This window comes from Coenobita brevimanus, chromosome 72 (assembly GCF_032717465.1).
Source record: "Coenobita brevimanus isolate Jiangsu-jjx chromosome 72, ASM3271746v2, whole genome shotgun sequence".
Lineage (NCBI taxonomy): Eukaryota > Metazoa > Arthropoda > Malacostraca > Decapoda > Coenobitidae > Coenobita > Coenobita brevimanus.
The window spans coordinates 13,783,568-13,805,664 of record NC_137025.1 but is presented as its reverse complement, the minus strand read 5'-3'; the positions used below and the strand labels follow the sequence as shown (position 1 = coordinate 13,805,664).

The 22,097-nt window shown below is 46.7% G+C and overlaps 1 protein-coding gene across 1 annotated transcript in view; it reads right to left on the bottom strand.

The window, feature by feature from the left end:
* Positions 1–1,486: 1,486 nt before the first annotated feature.
* Positions 1,487–22,097, bottom strand: part of LOC145407044 (N-acetylated-alpha-linked acidic dipeptidase 2-like) — a 32,695-nt gene continuing 12,084 nt past the window's right edge. Inside the window, exons 11-18 of the mRNA XM_080278068.1 lie at positions 19,410–19,652; positions 14,747–15,265; positions 7,602–7,855; positions 5,210–5,310; positions 3,460–3,605; positions 2,829–2,910; positions 2,235–2,327; positions 1,487–1,673 (exon numbers count right to left, since the gene is read on the bottom strand). Coding sequence (XP_080134194.1) covers positions 1,487–1,673; positions 2,235–2,327; positions 2,829–2,910; positions 3,460–3,605; positions 5,210–5,310; positions 7,602–7,855; positions 14,747–15,265; positions 19,410–19,652 — 1,625 coding nt within the window. The remainder of the gene's footprint in view (positions 1,674–2,234; positions 2,328–2,828; positions 2,911–3,459; positions 3,606–5,209; positions 5,311–7,601; positions 7,856–14,746; positions 15,266–19,409; positions 19,653–22,097) is intronic.

Here is a 22,097-nt window from a genome sequence, read left to right as displayed (position 1 = left end):
GGAAAACTTGAGGGGGAAGCAGTGTAAGACAGAGATGAAGGTGAAATTGAGATAGGTGGGGTAGTATGAAGTAGAGATGAAGGTGAAGCTGAAGGGGAGGAAGTATGAGATAGTGGGGGGGGGGGTGAAGCAGTCGGAGCTGGAAGAAGGATAATGTGGAGAATATATGAGTGTGAGCTAGACTGTGGACCAAAAGCAGCGTGAGTGTAAGGAAATGTCAAACTAAGGGCAGGTAACAGTGGCTATGAGAAAAGATGAATGAGAGATAAAATGAAGGAAAAACTGAGATTAGGCAGTGAAAAGTGAGGGGTTCGGGAGAGTGAGAGTGAGCATAAGAAAGGGTGAACATGAGAGAGAATTATAAAGAAAATGAGTGAGGGTGAGAGAAGATGAAGACGAATGTGAATAATTGTGAGATGAGGAAGAGGAGAATCAGTGTATGGTTTGCTGACACAGGAATGATTTGAATAAGATGAAGATGAATGCGCGCGGAATCATAAATAGTTGAGAGAGAGAGAGAGAGAGAGAGAGAGAGAGAGAGAGAGAGAGAGAGAGAGAGAGAGAGAGAGAGAAGTAAAAATGTGGTTTGTGATCACGATACCACTCAAGGTCGAGAGCCACGTCTGAGGGTTAGGAAGGTGGGAGGGATGTAGTGAGGCAAGCTAGGGTGAGGTTAGAGTGAACGTAGGAGTGAGATAACGACAGAGTATTGGATTAGTGTGAAATGAGACAGGTTTAGGGCGAAAGAAGGGAGTTTAAGGTATCAGTATTAGTTCTATCTTAAGCAGAAAGTTAATTCTATCTTAAGTCGGCAGTTTATCTTAAGTCAGTAATTAATTCTATCTTAAGTCAGCATTAATTCTATCTTAGACCTGCAATACTTTATCTTAGGCTAGTATTAATTCTGTCTTACAATTTTACTCCTTAAAACAGCATTGATTCTATTTTAGGTCACTAGTAATTCCATCTTAAATCAGCATTAACCATTTTCGTGCTAAAATGAAGGGAGGATATAAAAACACACGATTTCAAACACTACATGTATATTCCTAGTTTATTTAAACATACAATATAATCTTCGCTTTTGCTATAACTTTCTACAGCGTTAACTCTCTCTCTCTCTCTCTCTCCACATCCTTCTTCCCAGCCGGTCGTGCCTCACCAGAAACAAAAGGACAGGCTCCGGGAAGATAAATTTGAAAAGAGTTGCCCGGTTCACGAAGATCACGAAGGGAAAAACCTGTATCCTGTAACCTGAATAACCCTTGTTGTTGTTTAACCCCGGTGTGTTTGGCCGAGCAAACCCGTCGATCACAGGTAAACTGTTGTACCTGTGGGGCCGCCCTACACGTACAGTACAGTTCATACACCATGTAGGGATCCGGCACCCCCTTGTGGTAGACTTGCCTCGCCAAGGTCCTTCCCAACGGCGTATAGTCTGCTTGAAATGACTGATTCCCTCTCCCTCCCCCCCCCCTCTCTCTCTCTACCACGGGGTGAAAGTTAGTGCAGAGGTAGCCATTTTGAGGTGATGGGTAACAACGCCCACCTGCTCCTCCAACTTCTGCTTCAGCTCCGTGTCGTCCAAATCCTGCGCCTCCATAAGATCTCTCAGGCTTGGAAACACCTCCCACACCAGGTCATTCTTCCAGCTGGGGGCCATGATGACGTGGCTGCAAGGAGAAGATGGTCCCCTTGAATATAGTGACATAGAGACCCTATAGACATGTACACAGTCTCTAAAGCTACGAATACTCTTGGCTTATTTCTTCCTGTCTCCAAACTTTATGATTCAGCTTTGGAAATAACTATCATACTATACTCTTTTTACTCTAACTTGGTCTAAAATTCCCATCTCTCCATCCTGAATGCTGAGTTGTAATAAACTGACAGTAAATTATAATGTCAGTCACGAAGAAGCGCTATGGAAGGTACTCGTATGTAGAGCTACGTGAAATAAGCTGCACAAGGACGAAAATCTAGGGAAAGCTACAGTAAAAACAGTACAGATGGATTGATGAAGGCTTAGTTTAAATACCCAAGTTTGAAAAGTCTCTTCTGAGCTGCATAAGTAGCAAAACATATAAATAAATTATCTGATTGACGGATTTAAGCATTTCATACCTAATATTATCAAGATCTACTAATGTGAGGGTTTATCGCTGTTATAGATATCTAGTACACACACACACACACACACACACACACACACACACACACACACACACACTCACTTGATCAACGTCCTGTCTGAGAGTCCTTTGGGTGAGAGGAGGCAGCGGTCCATCAGCATCATGGCGTCGTTGTACCGTCTCGCCACCAGACGGCTTTTGGTGGGAAACACCAAGACAAACACGATATCAGGAAGGAAAGTAAAACAAAATGTTACTTAAAAATCACAAATAGCTGTCCAGTGGCGATTTTGTCATTTATTCGCTTATTTTATTTACTTTTTTCCAACACAAGCACTGGTGATTGCAGTATGAAGTTTATATGACTGGGCTTTAGGAAGACATGAAAAGGAAGATGTTACAAGGAACAGGAAGAAAAATGAAGGAGAATGCCCCTTCATGCCTCATCTGGCCACATGCTTCTTTCTCTCTTTCTTCTCTTCGTCACAAACACAGGTGGTTCCAGTTCGAAGTATTTTTTCTTTGCCCTTTCAATAGTTTCTTCTTAACACGAGACAGAACCTTATAAATCTTGCTAAATTAATCATCTATAATCAGTAGAAAGAATAATACGTTTATAAGTTTACAAGCTGTGTTCCCCGTAAATGGGCAACTTCGAATAGGCGCTGAAGAACTGCGTATGAAAAAGATACTCACTCATTTACGTCTATTTTGTTCAGGTTGTTGGCGAAGGTGAGGGTGGCAGTACTTAACGCTGACACCGCCTCCTGCAGGACATCTATGGGAGGGAATGTGCAGCTGGTAATTATGTGGCAGTAAGGTAAACATTCATCAATATACAGTTTTTTTTTTAACTTAGCCTAAATTTATCATCTCTCCATCTTGAATGCTGATTTGCATGAAAGATTAACACTAGAATATAATGCTAGTCACAAAAAGGTGATGTGGAAAGGATGTAGAGCGTTAGTAATCTTTCTTTTTTTCTTTCTGTCTTGTTTTTTCTCTAAGCTACGTGAAATATGTTGCAAAAGGACGATAGTCAGAGCCAAATTAAGATTGAAAGGGAATGGTTAAGTGTATTTGAAACTGATAACAGTGTGATAGTAGGGAGAAAATTCATCGGTAGTTAAGAGTATGTGAAGGTGATAATAGCGTGATAATAAGATAAAATTCGACACTGACACAATGAGATCTTTCTTCGACACTCAACTGTTGCTTTAACGTCCAAGTCCCCATCGGAACTCTAGGTACGAATAGGCTGAGGTAAAGAAGACCTATATGCAGTCTAAGTTCAAGAGTGGTTATATACACATACAGCCAGACTGACCTATGTCCACTCCAAGCTGGCTAAATAAGGTTCCGTGGTCGACCATGAAGGCATCCATCTCCGCCACCAGGAAGTCCCCGAAGGTGGGTATGTTAAGGGGCAAAATGGGATGGCTCGCGAACTGGTATGCCAACACTGCCCACACCCTGGAAAAAAGAATATTGTGACAGTGCCTTTGCCTACGTGTATTCCTAATGGTGCTCTCCATTGTTACTACTACTACTACTACTACCCGACGAAGTCGAGACTCGAAGGACCAGGGAAAGACTCGATCTGCCCTTCCCTGACTTCTAGTCTCCTATTGGAACAGCCAAGCTGGGCCATTTTTCCTAAACCATGAATTAGGCCAGAACAATGACGCTGGTTTCGCAGACAGCTGTTACGACGGTCTTATTTGCATTTACAGTATATATATACTTTACGTACGTAGACATGGCTGCATATATGCAGCATATACTGTACATACACACGAGTGCAAATATGAAATTTAAACAGCTCCTACACCTTAAATAACACCGAGTCCTACGGATAGGTGGTATCTGGTCTTCTGTCTAACAGGACACCAGATCAGTCTCATATTGACGCAGGCTGTTGTATGGAGAAAAAATTTCTTTAAAACAACCTTAATAGATCCATCGCAAAAACTATGGACATGTCATAAAACACTCCCGCTAATAACATAATACGAGACCTGAATGAGACAGCATTATCACGTCTTCAATGAAAACTGTGAGCATTAGTGCCCAAGCGGTGGCATATGAAGGTGTGATAACGACTGCTACTGCTACTACTACTACGACTACCAAAATACAACAACAACAACAACAACAACAACGACAACAACAGATACTACTACCACTACTATTGCTACTTTTTTTTTTCTAATAAAATGACAAAATCACTTCCATCCATTTCGGAATTGTATTGTGAAGATCAAAACCAAGCTTCATAATACAGTGCACTTTTTGGAGCTATAATGTGATGGTTAACACTAACCTTCATATTATAATCCGTTGGACCCAAGCATGCCAACGGCTGTGGTTACCAGCCATATACTGCTACTTTTATTACTTTATATATTCCCTTAATATTACAGTGCTAATATACATATTAAACTATTGGAGCCGCTGGTCCATGCAACTACAACAGAAGCTTCGTTATCCATACCCGCCAGAGAGACAGGCCTAAGGGCTGCTGATTATGTGCCTCTGAGGCATAGGAGTGCAGACCTCACGAGAAATGGTGACAGTCGACTTCTCATCCAGGCCATAACAGAACTCTGAGGTGGATGCATCTTCTCAGATAGAACCTCTGCCAGTCTCGAGCAGAATCTCTCCCCCCCCCCCTCCCTTCTAAACAGATCCCGCCTCATGTTGGGAACACAAGGGAGGTGAATCGACCGTGGTCCACATGTTGGAACCTTTCTTGATATTTTGTTTTTGTTTTTGTTCATTCCTCTAGTGTGCTGCCTCGACAACAATTCGCTGTGACGTGCTGTCGTAGGATCATATATCCTAATATCGGAGAAAGCCTTCTGGCCACGTGTCCCGAAACCTAGAGCACTGACATCCACTCATATCATTTGATGTGTTACTACTATTGCCACTACTACAACTACAACTACTACTACTACTAGTACTACTACTACCACTATTACTACTACTACTACTACTACTGCCACTACTCCTACTCCTCCTCCTCCTACTACTACTGCTATTATTAACGCTACTACTACTACTACCCAACTGACCTGGTAGCAGCCTGGTGGTAGCGAAGGTCTGGGTCCATGAGGGAGGTGGCCAACTCGTATGTGTCACAGGCGGTGTGGTAAAGAGGCAGGAACGGCTCGTCCTGCCTCAGTCATGGGGCGGCCCGGCAGGAAAAAGTATAGAAGAATGTACAATTATTATCCTCGTCGTGTAAAGTTGTTTTAATTGATCATTTGCGAGACTTTGGCTACAAGGAAGTTGAAATCGACACATAATTTTCGTGGCGTTAGCACAAATCGTGTTTATAACAGAAATATCGTGTGAAAATATCTTTGACATTATATCAAGTACTCAGTGAACAATGTTGTGCTTCCATTTTCCCTTAAAGGAAAGTATGGAAGCGAAGACTGTCCGATCTTTTCACGGTGTTTGAGAAATTGCTCAACGTTTTCCTTGTTTACAGCTAAATCGAAACATAATATAATTCAGCAAATACTTGATATTATGTACGTTGTTTTCCACACGGTATTTTTCTGTTTTAAACACGATGTATGTTGATACTACGGAAATTATCAATGTCGGTATTTTCAACTTCCGTGTAGCCCCAAACTCGAAGGTACCCAGTTGTGGATTTTAACTATTAAGTGACGGACTGAACCCCTTCAGTCCGGTGACGTGGCTTGATTAATTCTTACTACCTCCAGACGGCTTTATTAATAATTTCGGAGGCCTCTGACTGTTTTTTTTTTTCTTCACGTCAGACTCATCTGAAATGTAAACCACTTGGACTGAAGGCTTAAGTTATCCTTCTTCAGCCCACCATCTTCCTTTCGGGGGATAGGGAGGAGACTGAGGGATACTTGTATAACGAGGTAGCTGAGCCGCCCGGTGTATGAGTACCATCACATGAAGGTGTCCGTCTCCAGCACCACTGAAGGGATAAATGAATCTTGTAACTAACCTCTCCAATTCGAAAAGTTTCTCCAAAGCTGCATTAAATATCGATAGGAAGAATATCACGAAAATGCGTCATCGGACTGAAGGGAGTAATGAACACGTTTCTTCACATTCGTTTAGTATCTTTTTCCTTCACATTATTCTTGTATTCTGTCTCATACTTGCTCTTTCATCCTTGTTCTTTTGCACTTACATCAATCTTTCCCTCATGCTTATTCTACCATTCATGATCCTCTCGTGTAAACTATCCTGTGCTTCTCTCTCTTACTTGCTCTTCCATCCATCATGTCTCTTCATGTCTTTCCTTCTTCCATCTCATGTCGTTCATTTCTTCTCTTACTCTCTTATTCATCCTCTTTCCTCTCCCATCATTGTTTCCCTTATATCATTCTTTCATTATGTATCTATTTACTTTATACGTCATCCTTCCTCTCCTATTACATTCTTCCTCATATCATTCTCTCCATCTCTTACTCATGCTTCTATCCATCACTCTACCTGCATTACTCGTCCCGTTTCGTTCTTTCATTCTGTGACTGCTTATTCTTTCTTATCTACCACTCTTCCTCTCCAATTATGTTTTTCCTGGTGTTATTCTTTCCTTCTCTTCTTCTGTATCGCCCCAACAGCATCACTCGATCTCAAATCATTCTTTCATTCCGTGACTCCTTTACTTCTATCCATCATCCCACTTCTCTTGCAGTATTCTTCTCTTTCTCCTTTTTCCTACACTCCCGTATCTTCCAACTCACCACTCAATCAGTCCCTCTCGTCCTGACTTCCTTTTTTCCTTCTGTATTTCACGTAGACCGATTTTGCTTTAACTTGGCCTAAAACTGCCATCTCCCCATCTTGAATGTTGAGTTGTCGCAATAGTTTATTACTAGGAAATGATGCCAGTCACGAAGAAGTGATGTGAAAAGAATGCAGAGTCTTATTCTGCCACTTAGCTACATGAAAAAGGCTGCAGAAGTACGAAAATTTGGACCTAGTCAAAATGAAATAGGTATAGTGTCCTTATTGCGGTCATCTATGAAGTATCCACATGAACCTTTTCCTTACCAGCTTATTTCTGCATAACATTAATATCCCCTCGTATGTTATCAAATACAGGTCGATACAATAAAACATAAGCATCATACAAGAGCATGTTGAAGTTCTGTACAATATAAAAAAGAGCTGGTCAAGAAAAATGATCTATAGTTCTCTCACCTTAACTTGTGCCAATTTTTCTTTTTCCTTTTCAAGCTTATTTCCAGTAGCTCAGTGGCAAAATATGGTGACGGCTAGACATCCTTTCCATAGCATTCTTCGTAACTAGCATTATAATCTAGTGTTATTTTTCTGCTACAGTTGGGCATTCATGAAGGAGAGCTGGCAATTTTTGGTAATGTTAACGTGCAAAGGATATAAATATATTCCTAAACACATGGTAAATCAAAATTAATTCTTGTGCTTCTCCCTCTTCATGCTCACCGGAGCCTCCACAAACTTCAAATCCAAACTGGCCACACCCAGGTTGTAGAGGAAGGCCCTGAAGTCGCCGTCGTTGCCCAGGGACCCCACCACCGGAGTCTTTTCACTTTCGTCCGGGTATCGTGAGACCCAGGTATCGTACAAGTTGTGGCCAAGGGATGCCTCCTCGGGGTCGGGGTTGGGGATGAGGTTGGTGACAGCGAAGACAGCATCTCGTATGTGTGGCACTCCTCTGGCACCGAATGAAAACGTACCTGCCCCAAACACAGAACAAATGAGGGTGTTGTTCCCGGTGCAGTAAATGTAGCAAAGAAAAGTACATGTTGTAGGGCAAGGTAGGGAAGTTATAAAATCAGAAGAGAGAGAGAGAGAGAGAGAGAGAGAGAGAGAGAGAGAGAGAGAGGCTGAGTCAGACTGAGTCAGAAAGGAGCTTGGTGTGTGTGTGTGTGTGTGTGTGTGTTATAGTGAATATATGATAACTCTAAGGGATATGTATAGCAGAACAAACAGGGCTACATACAACAGGAAGTGATTCTGACGGTTAGTACCAAAAAACCGTCGTCCAAGTGATGTGGTTAATTATTCAGTCCTAACTTTACCCAACATAACATTATTCATGTTGAAGCAGAGGCTCAGTCCCTGAGGGCAGCTCTTGCTCTTAGTGAGACGGAAAAATAATTGAAGGACGAAGACGCCTCCCATGACATGAATGAATCGCCTCAGATGTGCAAGGATAGAGCCCACTAAGGCGTTATATTTCCGGTGGTTAATTCCTTCACATGGAATAGTAGCAGTTTTATTGTCAGAGGCAGAAGTTCAAAACGGACTCGCCCAATTATTACCGAAATTTATAAAGAAAGAAATTTCCAAACCATTATGTGGTGCAATAGTTTTTGTTTTTTTATTTACTGTACTGTACAAGAAAGGCGACTCAAAAGATTTTAGTAACTATCGACCCATTAGCTTATTACCAGTTATATACAAGCTCTTCACGAAAGTTCTTGCGTACAAAAATAACGGCAAAGTTGGAAGAAAACCAACCTCGTGGGCTGGCAGGATTCCGTAGCGGGTATTCAACTACTGATCGTCTACACACCATAAATCGGCTATTTAAAAAAAAAAAAAATACAGAATATAATAAACCACTGTGCTCAGGTTTTGTCTGTTACGAAAAGGAGACCTAGCAGTTGTAAATTCATTGCGGGACAAGGAGTAAACGAGAACATTGTAAAAGTACTCGAAAACATAAACAAGAAAGGGACTGCTACAGTCAGGTTACATTAAAGACTCGGGGAAAAAAAAAAAGTGAGAATGGCATGTGTCAGGGAGATACAATTTCGCCACAATTACGTACAGCATGCCTTGAAAGTATTTTCAGAAAGCTAGAATGGGAGATGAAGAGTAAACATAGATGGAGAAAACTTAAGCAATTTAAGATTTGTAGATGACGTTGTCCTAATCTCAGAAACAACAGACACATTGCAAGAAAAGTTAAATGGCCTAGAGAAAGTCTCAAAGCAGGGCTAAAGCTGATCCGGAGTAAAGCTAATGTTTAATCCAAATACACAAAAGAACGTCATCAAAATAAATGAAGAAATTCTTGAAGTGAGGAGTACAGCTTGGAACTAATACTAAAACTAACGAAATACAATGAAAACAAAATATAGAGACGCATTATAATTAAATGGGAAGCTTTCGGAAAACATTTAGACATAATGAAAAGCCACTTACTAGTACTGTATGTATGTATAAAACGACGCGTATATAATGACTGTCTAATCCCAGCTATGACGCAAGGTTGTGAGACTTGGAAACTGGCAAAATGGATGAAAAACACACTAATCCGTTCTTACAATGCAGTGTAAAGACCAATGTTGGGAATTTCTTTGAGAACAGGAAGAGATCAAAGACATTATAGAAGTTATAAAAGAACAGAAATAGATGTGGACAGGTCATCTGGCAAGAACAAAGGACAGCCAATGGAGCTAAAGACTGCAAGTGTAGCAGAAAAACGCCAGACAGGAGGTGACGAAATGAAATGGAGAAGTCTGCAGGCAAAACCCGGAAGGGATTATAGCTTAGTAAACTTGCAGTGACTGATGATTATATATATATATATATATATATATATATATATATATATATATATATATATATATATATATATATATATACACACTGTAATCCCCCATTTTTCGCGAATATTTTTTCCCACGGTTTTGCCCTCGCGCGAATTTTCTTAGCATTAATAAGTTCAACTAAAATATTCTTGATTATACGGAAAACAAAAGATTTGAAATTCCCGCCGTTTCCAATCGTAGGCGGTAAACCGCGCCACCCTCTGTCCCTTTCCCGCGGCCCCGCGCTGCCACACTGCCCCCCTGCCCCGAACGGTCCGCGCCCCTCAGTCCACGACTACACGCCTGCTTGCCTCACCTGCTTGGTGTACTGTAAGCGCGCTGTGATACAAGCCTCTTGCCTCCCACGTGCTTTCCACATGGCCCCAGGACGTAAGCCAGCCTTACCGAAGGCTAATAATACAACTAGTAAGAACTCCAAAGTGGTAAAACGATCAAGAAAAGTTATGACCTTAACAGAGAAAATTGTGTTATTGGACAAGTTAAGAAGTGGCATGAGCTACTCGGCATGTGGTCGTGAGTATGGAGTGAACGAGTCGACAGTGCGTTCCATAAAGAAAAGTGAAAAAGATATAAGACATGCAGTTGCTAGCGGTGCATCAACGTCAGCAAAAGTGTCTCAACATGTTCGTGATAATGCTCTGATTAAAATGGAAAAGGCGCTCAACATATGGATAGAAGATTTGAACCGCCGACATGTTCCTGTTGACACAAATTCGATCAGAGAAAAGGCCAAGGTTTTGTACAGTAATTTCAGTGATGGAGAGAGAGATGGGAAGCACTCATTTATGGCTAGCAAGGGCTGGTTTGAGAATTTTAAGAAGAGATTCTCACTCCATAATCTCAGGATTACTGGCGAATCAGCCTCTGCTGATCATGTGGCAGCAGAAGCGTATCCAGCAGAATTTGAAAAATTAGTGAAGGACAAAGGGTGTCTGCCGGAACAAGTGTTCAGTGCCAATGAGACTGGGCTGTGGTGGAAAAAAGTGCCAAGCAGAACTTTTATATCTCGAGAGGAGAGACAGGCACCAGAATTTAACGCTCAGGATATGATCAAGCCTATGCTGCTGTACAGGACTAATATACCACGTGCACTTAAAGGGAAAGACTTAAATCAGCTACCAGTGTTTTATCGTAATAACAAGAAAGCGTGGATGACAGTAGCATTATTCAGTGACGGGTTCCATAACTGTTTTGTTCCCGAGGTAGAAAGATACTTGAAGGCAAAGGGGATAGACTTTAAAGTGCTGCTGACAATAGATAACTGCCCAGGTCACCCTGAATCTACTAAATTTGCTCATCCCAACATCGAGGTAGAGAAGGATGAAGAGGAAAGGGAATCTGGCAGAAATGATTTACCACAGGCGTGGACACTAGAGAAGCTTGGGGAAATAACTCGCAGTATGAGGCATACCATCTCCCTGCTAATGTCATATGACCCATCGTTGGATAGGGCAATAAAAGTGAAGAATGGGATAGAAGCTATGTTTGCTCCCTACCATGAAATAATGAAGGAGATGAAGCGTGAAAGGGAGCAGCTTCCAATAACTATGTTTTTCTCGAAGAAAAGCCGACACAGCCCTGCATTTGTCCCGCCATCGACATCTGGCAACTCATCCTCTCCTGCCTCACCACGCATGGAAGACGAGTCAGCTGATGATCCCCCTCCTACCTCCCCTGCGGGCCCTGCCTCGTCTGATGTCTCTTAGTGAAACACATCATCTTTAACCAAAGGTATGTACAGTGGTAAAACAAACAGACATTAACTAAAAATATTACTGTACTTACTTATAGACGTGAATTAAAGTTTTATATAGCGCACGCTTTACAAAAAGATATAAAAGCATTAAGCTACTAATACTAACTACGTACAGTAAGCGATACTGAGCAATTATATATATATATATATATATATATATATATATATATATATATATATATATATATATATATATATTATAAAGGTAACAAGTTTAATAATTTCTGCTTAACTTGCGCTGTAATGATTGAAAATTCACTTTCTTTGTCAGACTGTCTTCGAGTGGCGTTGGTGGCTGGGAGTGGCAGTGGTCGGGGGAGGTGCGACCGTGCGTATGTTTGCTGTCACCAATTACTGCATTTTTTTTTTTTGTACTGGTTTGTGAATAAATGTGTAGATAATTGTGTATTACAGTACATTGTTTACGTTTTTCCTTTTCTTTATTATGGAGTATGTACTTTCAGTCTTGTAAGAAGGTATTTCGGGATGAATATGGACATGGACTGCGTGGCGGTAGTATGGTTGACACGAATACAGTAAGTCACTAGCTTAAGAGTTGCCACTGATCGCCAGTAAGGTCAATATGGAAGTCGGGCTACTCATGCAGGGACCACAGGAGTCGCATATCTTTAAAAATCTCTCCCGTGATAGTTATGGATATACCGTACTTAAGCTCTTCAAAATATTATTCTTTAGTACCTATACTAATTTCCTAGATATGCTTTAGTGCGATAAATGCAGGAAAACGTTACTATACTGTAGAAACCGTGAAAGCACAGTGGGTGTGACAGCATTCATCACAAATTTACAAGTCTTAGTTGCACCTTTGGTTTGAAAACCATATAATTTAGTTTTCTAAAAGAACAATGTTTCATCTTCAAAATGCTGAAGAAAATCTGCAAAGTTTTTCATATGAAAATTGTACAATGTTTAATGCCGAAATGGTGCAGAGACGAGACCGCCGGCCGAAATACGATGATCCCGAGGGCTCCAAAATACCGTAGAAAAAGTCTAACCAACTGGAGTTTGTTCAGGGTATTCCTCTAGACTTCAGGAAAAACTTCAGTCTAGGCACTGTCCATTTTTCTATGCAACGGTTTTCCATGATTTTTATACAGCAGGTCCAAGGAGGCAGTAGACACGTGAGATTGTTATTGTTTATAATCGTAACTTACGATCTTCAGTAGTGTCGTGCTACTGTTTCTAAACGAGGAATCGTTACATGTTTCTCGTAACCCAATTTATTTTTGTTTTGACTGACAAATACGTGAAATGGATGTAAAATAACGCTTATCGATATTTAAGGAAGGAAAGATCCGTTCCAATAGAGATGGTAGACTCAGCCCACTAATTTTTTATTCTGTTTGACTATTACAGCCTCTCTTCCTTGTAGCAGTGAGTAAAATCTATCTATCTATTGCCAGACGCCTCAATCCCGTTTGGGGTGGCCACAAACAAATCGCCTCCAAGTCACCCTGTCCCCCGCCATTTCACTGCCCTGCTCCCAACTCACACCCCCCTCTCTCATATACCTCTCCACCCCATCCCTCCATCTCATCCTCGGCCTCCCTCTCCCTCTTCCCCCCTCCACCTCACTCACATACACTCTCTTCGTCAGTCTTTCACCCTCCATCCTCTCCACATGGCCAAACCACCTCAGTGTGTTCCTCATAACGCTCCCTATCACATCCACATCAACACCACAACGTTCCTTTATATCCTCATTCGTCAGCCTATCTCTCCATGTGACTCCACAGGCTCCTCTTAAATAACTCATTTCCACTGCTCTCACTCTTGACTTGTGTCCTTCCAACAACGTCCAAGCTTCACTTCCGTACGTTAGAGTTGGTATCACAATACTGTCATGTAGTAACTTTTTCACTTCCATGCTCACTTCCCTGTTTCTTATCACTGCTTTCAAAGAACCATCAACCTTTCTTCCCTGCTGTACCCTTTCAAGCACTTCACCCTCCAAACCTCCATCCTTACTCATCACACTACCCAAGTACTTAAACGTACTCACATTTTCCAGTTCCTCACCATCCAACCTCGCTGTACCTCTCTCAAAGACCATCACTTTACTCTTCCCTACATTCACCTTCAGATTCCGTTTCTTACACACTCTCCCAAACTCATCCACCAAGCCTTGGAGCTCCCCTTCGTCTTCACTCAACAACACAGTATCATCTGCAAACAACAGTACAGGGAGTTTCCAAACACTATCCTCTCTCACCAGGGCCACTCCAACATCCACTACCCTACCTTGTACCTCTTTTATTACCCCATCCATGTACAGATTGAACAACCAAGGAGACATGATGTTGTTAAAATACCCGCCGCCGCCGGACCGACCACCCCGCCACCCTACCACCAAGACGCCACCACCACCACCCCAGGAGGACACCACGGAGGGCCGGATCATCAACAGACCAACCTGGAGCAAGAAGGGCGCCGGTGCTCCCCTGTCCTGAGTCCCTCTTTCACCCAACCAGTCCGACGGAAGCTACGCAGGAAAAAGACACGACCCTGCAGGTGGGGCAGCCTTCACCAGGTTCGGGGTGGGACTGATCCAGAGTCAGTCCCAAGCAACACCGCGGTATGGCCACTGTACGTGCCGGGGAAGGCGAGGCCACTGTACGCCTTTCAGTTGTCTCCCCCCTGTGACTTCACCATCACAGCCACTGTACGTGAGGGGGAAGGAGCGGCCACTGTACGCCCTTCGGTCACAGCCACCTCTGGGGACAGTCTCGGAGCATTAGTTATTGAATGTGCTCCGACTGGCAAAGGTTGGAGTAGTGGAGCCGCGATCACGGCCACTGTACGTGACGGGGAGGGAGCGGCCACTGTACGCCCCTCATTCACTACATCCTCCTTCTACGGGAGTAACACCGTGCTCACGGCCACTGTACGTGATGGGGAAGGAGTGGCCACTGTACGCCCTTCAGTTACTTCCCGAAGGGCAGGCAGGCCCACGGCTATGGCCACTGTACATGCCAGGGAGTGCGCGGCCACTGTGCACCCCTCACCTGCCTCTTTCTCCTTCTGGAGCAGCACCACCAGCACGGCCACTGTACATGCGGGGGAAGGAGTGGCCACTGTACACCCTTCAGCTGCCGGCCCTAGGAGTCATGGAACTGCCAACACGGCCACTGTACGTGTGGGGGAAGGAGCGGCCACTGTACACCCTTCATTTTTGACTCCAGCGATCCTCCTGAAGCAGGAGGTCCCTTGCGCAGCCGACCCTTTACCTCTCAGCTGCGTGGGACGCCCTTTGTTGTCTCCTTCCAGGAGTGGTTCCCCGGAGGTGCTGCCGGAGTGGTGGCATGGCCCGATCCTGGTCTTACCACCTACCCCTGGGAGGTCCCCGCCCCTGACGGACGTCCGACAGAGAAGGCGCCGCAGTTCACCCCTGACAGCGCCCCACCCTGCAGGCGGCCGCAGCCCCCGGACCCCCAGGCCTGACCAACAGGCTTCAGACACGGGCAACTCGAGAGAGAGCCTGGTTTGTCTGGGCCAGGGGGCTGCTGGCCAGGCCTGGGAGTCCGGGGGCTGTGGCCGCCTACAGGAGAGAGCGCCATCAGGGGTGAACTGCGGCGCTGCCTCCGTCGGATGTCTGTCAGGGACAGGGACCTCCCAGGTGTAGGTGGTAGGGCTTGGGCCGGGCCACGCCACCATTCCAACAGCACCTCCGGGGAACCACTCCTGTAGGGAGACAAACGGCGTCCCACGAAGCCAAGAGGAAAGGGGTAGGCCGCGCAAGGGACTTCCTGCTTTGGGAGGGCCTTTGGAATCACGAATGAGGGGCGTATGGTGGCCGTGAACGCGGTTTTGTGACTCCTAGGGCTCGCAGCTGAAGGGCGTACGGTGGCTGCTCCTTCCCCCGCACGTACTGAAACAGTGCTGGCGGTGCTGCTCCCGAAGGAGGAAAAGGCAGGAGATGGGTGCATGGGGGCAACGCCCTCTCTGGTGTGTGCTGAGGCTGTAGCCGAGGGTCTACTTACCCTGGCACGCACAGTGGCCATAGCCGTGGGCCTGCCTGCCTGCCGGGAAGTAACTGAAGGGCGTACGGTGGCCGTGAACACAGTGTTACTCCCGTAGGAGGAAAAAGGCAGGAGAGGGGTGCACAGGGGCAGCTCCCTCTCCGGTACGTACGGAGGCCGTAGCCGAGGGTCTACTTACCCTGGTACGTACGGCGTACGGTGGCCGCTCCTTCCCCGTCACGTACGGTGGCCGTGAACGCGGTGTTACTCCCATTGCAGGAGGAGATAGTGGATGAGGGGCGTACGGTGGCCACTCCCTCCCCGTCACGTATGGTGGCTGTGATCGCAGTTCCACTACTGTCTCTGCCAGTCGGGTCGCATTCAATAACTAATGCCCCAAGGCCATCCCCAGAGGTGGCTGTGACTGAAGGGCGTACGGTGGCCGCTCCCTCCCCCTCACATACAGTGGCCGTGATGGCGGTGTCACAGGGGGAAAACAACTGAAGTGCGAACAGTGACTGCTCCTTCCCCGGTACGTATGGTGGCCATACCGTGGTGTTGCCTGGGACTGACTCTGGATCAGTCCCACCCCGAACCTGGTGAAGGCTGCCCCGCTTGCAGGGTTGTTGTCTCTTCGCGCTTACCTGGTGTTGTGACAGTTGCGAGGAAGAGGGACTCTGGACAGGGATGTCCTGGTGACCCTCTTGTCCTGGGTCACTAACCCCGTCGTGGTGTACTCCTGGGGTGGTGGCTTGGTGGCGGGGTGGGGGGTGGCGGGGTGAGTGGTCCGGCGGTGGCGGGTATTTTAGTTTTATTTCCGGTCCGGAAAGAGGACCCCGCTCAGTCGCGGGTGTTTTTAGTGCAAGAAGTCGAGCTAAAATCATCCTGCATAACACTCGTGACCAGCGGTGGTTCTGGATCCGAGTAAATCACGGAAGAACACAAAAGGGAAACTTGCACAATGGCAGCCAAACCTCACATCCAATTGCCAAAGCTCAATCCTGAACAATATGACATTGATGTTTTCTTGGATATGGTAAAACCCCCCCTTTACATTGGGTTTGACATGGACAGAGAAAAAATAGCTGTCACACTACCCAACCTGGGCAAAATAATAGCTACTATCGCCACAAAAATCGTTCCCGACTTAACATGGGACCAATCGTGAAACAGGCTGTCATGCCTTCACTGGACAGAGTTGTCGCCCTCTCACAACTCAACGCCCTTACATACAACAGCAGCCTGGATGACACATTCATTCAGGCTAGGCAGCTTGTCACCGCAGCGTACCCGGACACAGATGCAAAAACCTGGGAACAACTCATATTCCACAACCTCCTCGGGATCCTCTCCGGTTGCATTAAAGAACATTTTATAATATGTGAATCGACGGTTGGCCTGGATAAAGAAATAAATTTAATGAGGCGCCTTCTAGCCGTCCACTCCACACCTCAACGCATCGGCGATATAAATCAATTCCCCGCAAATCTCATCGCCGTCGACCCATGGGAATTTTCTCCTTGCTGCCATGAATGCCCAATCCACGACATCCGTGAGCAGCTTATAGCTGCCTGGCGCAGCAAAACCACACAAAGGCGCCTACAAGCCTCTCTACCATACGACGATTGCCCCAAGCCTCAGGGAAGGAAAATATGAAGAAAGCACAGAAGGCGCCTTCCCACTGCCCCCGCATCCCACCGTAATGACGGGGGCCACCTCACATCTCCCCCAGTCTATGACAGGGGGAAACGTCATGTTTCCTTTTCCTCCCCTCTCACTATCTCTCCTATTTTGCCTTCCCCTATTCCTACCCCTGTTCCTAACCTTCCCACCTCACACACCACTTTCTCCACTACTACCGCCTCCCCCCTTCCTATTCCTCCCCAACACAAAGCCTGCCTCCCCCTTCACAGGCATCCTAGAACCCTTACCTCATCTTCCCCTAACCTACTTCCCAAAACCGCCTCCTCCTGTCTACTGCCTCCCACCTACCACCCCGCACCACTCACCAGCATCACTTCCCCGCCACTCATCTTCCCCAGCAACACGGCCAACTCATTCGCCTTCCCTATCACACCCTCCTCCTCCTCACTCTCACCCGCCTCTCTTTCCTTGCTCACCTCCCCCACCCCACCCTCAACCTCACCATACCCACAAAGCCCCTCCCCCACTTCACCTTCACCTGACCCACCACCACCTTCCTCCGATTCTGATCCTTCACCAACCTCACCTCCGCCTGCATCTCCTATGGCTACCCCACCTCCTCCAACCCACCACTCTCAATCACCGCCCTCTGCGCCCACCACCAACACTGCACCACATCACCAACTCCCACCTTCACCGCCGCGGAAACAACCACCACCACTGTACCACCACAACTCCCACCACACCCCACCTGCACCCCACCACGCACCGCCCCACGCAATACATCACCCACCAACTCCCCACGTGCACCAACCTCACCTGCCACCCACTCATCCACTCCTGGCCACCCATTACCCACCGACCATGCCCACTACACAAGACACCCCACACCACCACCAACAACCACCCACAACCATGACGGGAAGCCCATGCCGCCACGTGCCCAACCACCATCACCACCTATGCCCACCCTCACCACCACGACCCCCAGATCAGGACGCCTCTCCCGCCCACCATCTAGATACACCCCCACATCTCCATCTCCTCCCCATCCTGCTCCCCATTCCCCAACACATGCCACCCACACCCCAAACACCACCCCCCATCACCCTCCCCCTCCATCAAGCAATGTGGAAACTTCCCAATTCACCACCAGAAATGAAGATTGAGAGGGTACTATGGTGCCCCCATGACCACCCCACCATCAGAATAAGGGTGACACACAAGCTCCTTCGGCTCTTACACCAGCCCACCCAACCATTGTCCCTACGCCTCACCCTCAACCCTCACCAGGAGCCAAACCTCACCACTTGCCATTGGACCAACCTCCTCCAACACCTCAAGCCGGCCCACCAGACCTCCACCATCACAACATACCACCTCCAGTCACGGGGCTGTGACTTCTTGACCGCAGAAGGTGGTAAAATACCCGCCGCCGCCAGACCGACCACCCCGCCACCCCCCACCCTACCACCGAGCCGCCACCTCACCACCACCCTAGGAGGACACCATGGAGGACCGGATCATCGAGAGACTGACCTGGAGCAAGAAGGGCACCAGTGCTCCCCTGTCCTGAGTCCCTCTTTCACCCAACCGGTCCGACGGAAGCTATGCAGGAAAAAGATACGACCTTGCGGGCGGGGCAGCCTTCACCAGGTTCGGGGTGGGACTGATCCTGAGTCAGTCCCAAGCAACACCGCGGTATGGCCACTGTACGTGCTGGGGAAGGAGCGGCCACTGTACGCCCTTCAGTTGTCTACCCCCTGTGACTCCGCCATCACGACCACTGTACGTGAGGGGGAAGGAGCGGCCACTGTACGCCCTTTGGTCACAGCCACCTCTGGGGACGGCCTCGGAGCGTAAGTTATTGAACGCGCTCCGACTGTCAAAGGCAGGAGTAGTGGAGTCGCGATCATGGCCACTGTACGTGACGGGGAGGGAGCAGCTACTGTACGCCCCTCATCCACTACATCCTCCTTCTATGGGAGTAACACCACACTCACAGCCACTGTACGTGACAGGGAAGGAGCAGCCACTGTACGCCCTTCAGTTACTTCCCGAAGGGCAGGCAGGCCCATTGCTACAGCCACTGTACGTGCCAGGGAGGGCGCAGCCACTGTGCACCCCTCACCTGCCTCTTCCTCCTTCGGGAGCAGCACTGCCAGCACGGCCACTGTACGTGTGGGGGAAGGAGTGGCCACTGTATGCCCTTCAGCTGCTGGCCCTAGGAGTCATGGAACCGCCAACATGGCCACTGTACGTGTAGGGGAAGGAGCGGCCACTGTACGCCCTTCATTCTTGACTCCGGCGGTCCTCCCGAAGCAGGAGGTCCCTTGTGCGGCCGACCTTTTACCCCTCGGCTGCGTGGGACGCCCTTTGTTGTCTCCTTCCAGGAGTGGTTCCCCGGAGGTGCTGCCGGAGTGGTGGCGTGGCCAGATCCCGGTCCTACCACCTACCCCTGGGAGGTCCCTGCCCCAGATGGACGTCTGACGGAGAAGGCGCCGCAGTTCACCCCTGACGGCGCCCCACCCTGCAGGCGGCCGCAGCCCCTGGACCCCTAGGCCTGATCAGCAGGCTCCAGACCCGGGCAACTTGGGCTCCCCCTCTCCCCGGAGTCAGAGGCGACAGGCCCGTCTCCTGCAGCTGTTCGGCCCCAGTCCCAAGGGCCGCCCTTCAGGTCGAGGCCCTCAGGTCGGAGGACCTCCCTGCACCCCACCGACGAGGCTCCAGCACAAGAACCTCTCAGGTCGAGGCCCCCAAACGGGAGAGCCTCCCTGCACCCCCCTGACGAAGAAAGCCCGAGCAGTGACACCCCTATGGGTAGTACACTGTCTCCTGCAGGAGGGCTCCCCAGTAGAGCCCCCTCCCACGCCCGGGCGCCTCTTGTGTTAAGCCCAGGAAACAAGGGCAAACAGTGACTGTAACGTATCTCGTGTGCCTTGGAAAACCACAGAGACGGGAGTGAACAGTGACAGTGAAAGAGTGAGGCCAGAATCATATAAGTAGCACACAGTGAGACAAATACCCAGGCAGAACAGAAAAGACTAGTGAGCACGGACATAGAGCCATATGAAAACGGCACGAGCGCGAGGAAAAGCCAAAAGTCTGTGAACAGTGTCTCCGCGACTAAGTACCGGTAACTATCCCGAGTGTCGCGACTCGCGCTCTGATCAATTATAGTAATATTCACTGTCTCGACCCCTGGCCCTCTCTACCCCTAGTGCATCCGGTTGAGACTATTAAATACTAGTTCTGCCTATAGACACAATACGGGTATATACAACTTACAACTCACCATCGAGATATAATTGCAGAACTCTACTCTGCCTGGGCTGTGCGTGATACATATTATTGGGAAGCTAACTCTGTAAACTTGTCTCCATCATATCCTGTAACTCTAAGTTTTTATATTGTAACAGTGTATTGAAATAAGCTAATAGATGTGTTAAGGTGTGCTGCCTAGTTTTTATGCCCTGTTCCTTTGTGTTTTATTTCCGGTCCGGAAAGAAGACCCCATTCAGTCGCGGGCGTTTTTAGTGCGAGAAGTCAAGCTAAAAACATTCCGCATAACAGTTGTAATTTCTCCGTTCCTTTTAGTGACAAAGAGGGCACATAAAATGAACGGGGTTTAGTTGACCGACTTTGATGAAAATTAAATAATCTGGTGAAGAGTGGCAGTTTTTCCTTGGTTAGTGACATGGGAATTGTTAAAAGCGTATACATGTATAGATAGATAGACAGATATACTTTACAGTTCGAAAAGTATATCAGCCGATTGAATTCAGTCGGATGATATTCTCCTTTCACCTCATGTTGGCCCATATTTTGGTCGTTTTGCAGCTTAGTTCACTTACTTCGGCGCCAGAATGAAACGATGCTACGGCTTGACTTCTTTAAAGCACTTTTCATGACTATAGTCGCGGCGCACGACTCTGAGGTTGTCATTAGCATACTCTGGCAACTTATCATTCAAAAGCGCGACCGATTTCGTATTATATTATGCCCGAATCAAAACATTAAGCACGAATATATTACACACGAATATTATTATACACTAACATATTATACACGAATCACATGCTTCTCATAATACACGAAATCAGACGTACTTTTGAATGGTAGTTGCCAGGGCACGATAATAACAACCTCAGAGTCGCGCGCCGCGACTATAGTATCGTATTCTAGGGTTAATGTTATAACTCAGCATTCAAGATGAAGAGGTGATATTTTTAGGTGAAGTTAGAGTAAAAAGAACACAGTAGTGACGTGTGTACGTATATTGTTTTTACTTTAGCTGGGCCTAAAAATTGTCATCTCTCAAAAATGAATGCTGATTTGCAACAGTATATTAACACTAGAATATGATACTAGTCAGAAGGATGGGCTACGGAAAGGACCCAGAGCCATAGCATTGTCTTTTTCAGTCGCTGAGCTGGCTACGTAAAATTTAGATCAGAAGAACAAAATCTAGGAGAGGTTGAAGTGAAAAGAGTTTGAGTCACTTCCATCCCTACCTAACGTCGCTTCCTTTTAATGACTCATTAAGTTCAGGAGAAGTTCCCGAGGCGTGGAAGACCGCAAACGTAGTGCCCATCTTTAAAAAGGATGATAAATCAGCTGCGTCGATATTATCGTCCGATAAGTCTAACGTCAATAGTAGGAAAAATGTTAGAGTCAATTTTGACAAATAAGATTAGAGAAAACTTAGAAAGATTTAATCTTATAAACGAAAGTCAGCACGGATTCAGGCAAGGACGATCCTGCCTCACAAACTTGTCATTCTACTCGGAGGTCTGTGATAAAATAACTTTATTTTATCATGTCGGAGGTCTATGAGGCAGTAGATAGCGATAAAGCTTACGATGTTATTTATCTGGACTTTAGTAAAGCTTTTGATAGGGTCCCACACGAAAGGTTAGTTAGAAAGGTTCGAGCACACGGTATACTGTAGACGGCGATGTCTTAAAATGGATAG